The 7,342-nt window shown below is 29.1% G+C and overlaps 1 protein-coding gene across 1 annotated transcript; it reads left to right on the forward strand.

The window, feature by feature from the left end:
- Window positions 1-6: 6 nt before the first annotated feature.
- On the forward strand, window positions 7-759 carry LOC111042518 (bifunctional glutamate/proline--tRNA ligase-like). The gene is made up of 3 exons (XM_022327146.1): window positions 7-28; window positions 95-429; window positions 503-759. The coding sequence occupies exons 2-3, from the start codon at window positions 146-148 to the stop codon at window positions 669-671; spliced, it is 453 nt and encodes a 150-aa protein (XP_022182838.1). The 5' UTR covers window positions 7-28; window positions 95-145; the 3' UTR covers window positions 672-759.
- The last annotated feature ends 6,583 nt before the right edge of the window (window positions 760-7,342 follow it).

A 7,342-nucleotide genomic window follows, 5' to 3' on the forward strand; every position in this document is an offset into this window, starting at 1 on the left:
ATGGAAGTTTAACCACTGGGAGTTGAAAGTATTTAATTATTCATTTTTAAATTATGTATAATCCAATATTGTTATTGTAAAATTTGATTTTTAGGGGGTTCCATTGAGGTTAGAAATTGGACCAAAAGATTTGGATCGTAACCAAATGGTAGCTGTGCGGCGAGATAATGGAGAGAAACTAACTATTCCCTTAGAGGGACGTACAAAAGATGATGGAGGAAACGATAAGATGGTTGTAAGAATAACAGAATTATTAAATCAAATACAGCAAGATATGTACCTCAAAGCAGAACAGGAAATGAAAGAAAATGTTGTGATATGTCGTAAATGGTCTGAGTGTGCTCCACATTTAGCAGCAAAACGTTTATTATTGATACCGTTTTGTGGACGACCCATTTGCGAGGATAATATCAAACGGGATACCACATTGTATGAACATATTTTATTCACATTAGTTCAAGATTTACTATTATTTAATATTTTTGTATTAATTATTTTATAGGGATGATGGTACTGCAGAAGTTGGAGCTTCAACAATGGGAGCCAAGTCGTTATGTGTGCCATTTGAACAGCCTACGGGAGCAGAAATATTAAAATCTAATGATCAGTGTTTACATCCAGAATGTGGGCAGTTGGCTGGGTCTTTTACCTTATTTGGCCGCAGTTATTAAATTATGATGTTCACTATATATAAAACTGATTTTTGTGTGAAAATTACAAAACTTATGTTCATGATTAAATACATACCATAATTTGTAATCGGTTTTTGTTTAATCATTATATCCATGTATTGCAGAACTACAACTTATTATATTATAGACTTGTTCGTTTGGACGACTGACAGATGGTAACAAAATGATTGCTCTTTTTCACCCCTAATTCAACATACCGTTCATAGCAGTCCAAATTAAGTGTTTCCTAATAGACATAGGTATTATTGTTCAATAAATGAAAAATCTTTGTCGTTGTTGGCCGATAGTCGAATTGTATAAGTTTTATAATCAAATTATCACCAAACCGAGTTATTAAATCAAATACAGCGAGATGTGTACTCTAAAGCTAATCAGAAAATTAATGAATTAATTAATGTGTACATTTATTGAATTATAAAATGTATTCAAAGTATAATATACATTTTTATAGTTTGTTTGACAACAAATGTCCTTCGATTCTAACTCGTCGGGTGTCAATTTTTACTCATAATAGAGGTTCACAATTTGGGCTGGGAAATAAGGGCGAGTGTAATTTTAAATTATTCTGCCATATTTTGGTCTTAGTTTTGGAAACCTTGACGAAAAATCACTACCTGACGCATTATTATCGACGGACATAGATATCATTCAACCGACTAATAAATAACACATATTGTTTAATATATAGGTACAACATCAAAAAATATTGTATTATTTAACAACATTGACCGACCTGCTCAACTTATACGGAATCATATACACGAACATGTAATCGGGTGTTTATTTTGATGCATAAATATAATATCTGTTTGCTAAATTAAATATCTAATATTACCAATATGAGCAAGAGCAACATACGGTTCAACCGAGCAGGTATTTCATTAAAAACCTCACTCATTAATATAGTGTATATATATATAAATGTTGAATACAATTTATTCAAAGTTAATTTGAACTACCGAAATGATATCACAATTAATATCGCATATAAATCATAAATGTCATCACAGACATGTCGGTAACATACGAAATGTGAATACACTGCAATTTCTAACATATGTTGTTAAAAAATAAAAGATTTTCAGGTGTATATTTCGATAATTTAATGACTGTGGCTTATTGCACGAATTGTGTGCTACATTAAATTTCTAATTATCAAATAAAACCTACGGTTCGATCAAAAGGTATTCGATTATAAGCCTCGCTCATATATGTTATACTATGGTAAACAAACGACAAACACAACGCAATTTTATGTACTTTGTTGAATTTATTTATTTTTTATTAAAACGACATGTATATAGATATATGTATGTAGCCATATAGGTACAGACTTCAGCGCGCTCGGATTGCGAACGCGACCGCGGAGGCTACGGACCGAATTCGCAAACGAACCGAATATCTGCGGCCCTTAAAAAACTTCAAGTGCGCGATCGGAGCACGGGCGGCGATCGAAAAGACGAAACGAATCGAGAAAAAACTAAAAGGTTAAATAAATACGGGACTAAAATAAATAGGTACTAAATACGGACGACGGTGGGCGGCAATTTTTGAGATCGAAGTCTAGGGCCATGACAACACTTAACTTGAAGGGACGCTACGCCCTTCAAAAATATAAGCTAAAACACGTCCATCGCCAAACTCTATAGCTCATTAGTCATGAACTCATGACACACAACTCAAAAAAAAAAATGTTTTCACATCGTTAAAAATACCTGAACTTTTCACCTTTATCTCTCGTTGGATTTTTTTTTTTTTTGATAACTTGGTTAAAACTATTAAACATGTTGTGTTGAAAAAATGAAAAAAAAAATTCTAACGTTAAATTCAAATGCTATGTTTCATATGTAATGACTAATGAGTAAAGACCGGATTTAATTGCATTGAAAACACACAAAAATTGCATATTAAAATAGTATAATTGCACCAAAAAATACGCAAGAATTTCATCATAAAATGCACTATAAAAATTCAAGTTATATAAAAAAATTATATAAATGTTACTTTTTTGAATTAAAATTGATAATTAAATACCTTTCCAGTTTATGTTTATTAAAATTAAATCATCTATTACTTAAAATATGTTTGTTCAAAGAAAAACTTCGTTTTACGACTACACTAGCAATTGGTACATATTTAAAACAATTCAATAGGATAGGCGTTATATCTAAATTAACATCTTTTTTACCTGACTTGACTTCATAATAAGATTCAATAGTTTTATAGCCTTAATTTTTTTTAAATTTACATATACATAAATTTGTCTCTAATATTTTTCCATCTGGACCAGGAATATTTGTTAAAATATCTTCAGTTTTATAAACATATTTTTAAGTAGTTTACTATTCGATGCTTCTAAGTTTTTAAGATTAATGGATAACTCAGTTAAGTGTAATTTTAAGAACTCTAAATCACATTTTACTGAATAGTAAAAACAAGCTATAGTGCTACAAGCTGTTTCGATTTTTCCATACTGAAAACATCAACTTTTAAATTTTTCAAAATTATTTGCATAGAAAAGTGCAGCATTTAACCATGTTCCCCAACTTGTAATTGTTAATTATTAAAGCGAACATTCTAGAAAACTAAATTATCCACATCGGATAATAGATAGGTACCGATGATAATAAAATTATGTGTATATATTGATAATGACTCTTATAATAATGGCTTTATAATTATAGAACCATAAAATATCTACTCACGACTAAAACTCGGTAGGTTTTTATTTTAGCGTTTTTATACAATAAATGTAGCTGAGTTAAATAGGTATTTTGGTTCATTTAAACACACGAAATTTGGAAAATTGCCAAAAATTGCTTCATAAAATTGAATAAGCATAACACATAAAGTATATATGGGCCACACATTTGATCACATTTGGTTTATCTTGAATGCAAAAAAAGTTGCAATATCAATTAAATCTGGTCTTCAGTAATGAGCTACACAGTTCAGCGGTGAAAATAATGTTATGTCACGTCGAAATATCTGAATTATTTTTCTAGTCGTCGTGTGCTGCTTTTATCGGAAAAACGGTGAAGTGAACCATATTATTTGAGGATAGTCGGCGGTGACTCCCACTCCACATAAGCTCGTAAAAATCAGCGCCGTCGTAACCTCGAGGAGCTCCGTGGAATATTATCGCTCTACGCGACAACCGTATATATTTCGATTCATTAATAATGCAATAATTACGAACAAAATATTTAGATATTATGGATTGAAATCGTCGATCAAGCTACGCGGACCCTTGACACTCCATGTCGTGAACAACGCACGGCAGGTGTGCATTCGACTTTGACGATCTGCGTAGTCTGCAGTACAACAATTTATTATGATAATTTAGTCTTGGTGAATGTTATATTATTATAACTTATAACACATAATTGTACATATTGTATAACTCTTGAGTTGATTCCAAGTATCACCTTAGTGGCATTTTTATTGAAAATATAATTCTATTGTCCATTGGGCGAAGGTCTATGTGTATTATTTTGTATATTATCTTCGTTAAATCTGATTTGAACTTGTACATTTTCAGGTACCTATGTATAGCATATATATATTATCTTTTTGTTTTATTTCTAACACAAACTGATCTGGTGTAATTGCAAAACATCCAACTGATTTCTTTTGGAACGTTTGATATCATTCTTTCGATATTAATCTTAGAACAATAATTAATTTTTTGTTCGTCTAATTCAATATTAGCAGTTGTAGGTACATCACATAGATATATTGAAATGAACAAAATAAATTACAAATTATTGTTACAATATATTATGTAATATATTTATAGGTTTTAAATACATTTATGAGCTCATACTAACGTATTTTATTAATTTAATCATGAACGTGTTGACACACACATTTGAGTCACGCTCACAGCCACAATTATTTTATTATTTTATGAACATTTGAAGTTTGAATCTTGATGAAATTGGAATTAACTCATAAAAAAACCGATTTTTTCTTGTACGATTTTTTATATTTAATTGAAATTCTTGCAACTCAACTGTTTGTTAGTGCGGACAACATATGGGGTGGAGCGTCCTCGAGTGAACGGCGATCGAGCAGGGATGCCGAGCAATGTTACGACATTTTTTTTATAAATCAATTATTTGGATTACAGATTGTTAATTTTTAGAAATATATTTATTCATTTGATTTACTGTTTTACACTTCTTTTTTATTTTCTCATCTATATTATAATATAGTGCTATGGATTCTTATAGCGTATATGTAATTAAATTGTTTTACATTGGGTGTTTTGTTTTTGTTTTTAACTGGTTCCACCATCAGAAAGTAGTAAAAATACAATTTTGAGTGTGATTTCTGGTAGAAAATTGGATCCAGTTTGTACTTTGCGAGGAGGGAGGTTATTTTCAAAATGTTGTTACTTTTGTTGCAATTCAAAAATAAATAAATGTATGACGATGACGTTCTTACTGCAAGTAAAATATATCCAAAATATATAGTCACGACTTACAAGATTTTTATTTTAAGCGATTAATATTGTAATTTTCAAAAAAATTCTTCAAAATCTAGAAAATATGAAGATTATTATTTATTTTATAGTTCAAAATACATGCAATATTTTATTTTAACACCTAAGGTTTGACAATTAAATATAATGTTACTAATACGTTATTTTTATTGAAAATTATAAATACGTTTACATAAAGTAACATAATATATTTGTTACGAGAGATTGAACTATTGAAGTACAAATTTTGATGTCATTATTATACAATAATATCAATTCCAGTTGTTTTGTTAAAATTCAAAAAATATTAAAAAATATTTGATGAAACCCTGTGACTATGGGGCAGAAGTACATGCTATAAGATCCGACTTCTTGACTTTTCAGCCACATTTTATTTACATAATATCTTTGTTCAGTCCCCCGCTGACTTAATATATTTAGATTCATAAATTGTATGGTTCATTCAGACCTCGAACCTATTTACACCCTCCTACAATACATCTGTGTTTGTATGGTTATTAACAGCTAGTAATATTTTATGAAACAATGCTTAATACTTATTATAATGATATTATCAAATAATAAATTCAATTTTTAAAGGGAAAAAAATAGTTCTACCTGCCATAATATTTAACTATTATAAGTACATGAATTACTTATGGCAATATAAATCTGCAATAAAATATACTTTCATAAATATGGGTCGACAGTCTCCGCTCAAAATCGTCTATTGGTCTATTGTACATACGACAAATTTAAATTATTATGTAAATAGTTACAATTATGAATGATTTTTCATTGAATTCAAATTTTACACATACATTACAGTGACCTACCAATAAATATTACTTAGATACAGTGATCACCTACTGTATATAGTACAGCAAAACTAAATTTTTTGTGTTATTAAGTAGTAGTTTTATCATACTCATTTACATTTTATTAATGTTTATTCTTGATACTGAAAAAAACCTTTCATTATTACAAAGATTTTAAACATAGACTCAATCATTAGAAACTGTAAAAATATGAAATATCAATGTATCCAAATTGAAGAATTTTACTATAAGTAACAATATCTTGTCGATAGTGACGATAGTGTACAACAATAATATATATTAATAGTAGTAATAAGATAATTCATAATACTCAAGGTTAAATATTTAAACTACCTGCTTGTTTTAATTTAAATTTAACATTAATTCTTAAGCTAATTTTACATACATTTTTTGGTGACAGTGGCATATTGTACCTGGGGTACTCGTGCCCCCTAAATACGGCCTCGTAAGTTGTAGATCTGCGCGATACCACAAAGGGTACTAGGCATACTAAACGAATACATTTATCTTATTGAAAAAAAAATTATTAATTATTTATAAAATAATAATTTTTTTCTTTATTACTTGAAAATGTTCCCGTATATTAATATAACTTCGTCTTTGTTAAAAATGTCTTCTTCGACAAACATACACAGAATCTATAGATATTTGATGGTTTATCGAAAATCTTAGTTTAATTTTTAAAATTTTAAGTTATGAAAATACCCTTCAACACATAAATCGTGTGGCATGGGCCCGTATATACTATATACTACGTATACTCTACTCAATATTTCAAATAAACCTGACGTTGTCGTTTACTCGTTTAATAGGAAAAAGAATGCCCCAAACTGACCTTATTATTATCGTTTTCAGGGACTGACAAGGATATAACAATACTTTTTTTTTAATCTGCATATTTGGGTAACTTCAGAAATGTTTATGGCATTTTATTAGGAAATTTTTATTCATATAATTCTATACAAATTATTTAATTTCAAGTTTTCTTGATCTGTGATTAATCATTTTGAGATCTTATCTTCAGAAGCAGACCCAGTAGGTATATTTAATATTTATATAAACTGAGGTAAAATAATGAATACAAATATCTTAGGTATATAAGTTGTTATGTTAAATCAAGTAAGTAGATTGATTTATTTCAATGGTGCAGTTTCACCGTCTGTCATTATATTAGTGGATTGTATAAATGTATAATAATATAGACTACTATAGGTATTGTTATGATTATTTTTGACTAGAAACATGTGCTACTCGACTGTTCGTTTTCAATTGTAAAAAATACCAAGATTTTCTAAAACTCTATTGAGTGGCGAATGACAAACCAC

This window comes from Myzus persicae, unplaced genomic scaffold, assembly GCF_001856785.1.
Source record: "Myzus persicae strain clone G006 unplaced genomic scaffold, MPER_G0061.0, whole genome shotgun sequence".
In the NCBI taxonomy this organism is placed as follows: domain Eukaryota; kingdom Metazoa; phylum Arthropoda; class Insecta; order Hemiptera; family Aphididae; genus Myzus; species Myzus persicae.

What these genes read in the sequence shown, in the direction of transcription:
- LOC111042518 (XM_022327146.1), top strand. Translation starts at nt 146, where the DNA reads ATGGTAGCTGTGCGGCGAGATAATGGAGAGAAACTAACTATTCCCTTA. An exon ending in ATCAAACGGGATACCACATT is followed by an intron (nt 430 to 502) that starts GTATGAACATAT and finishes ATTATTTTATAG; the next exon opens with GGATGATGGTACTGCAGAAG.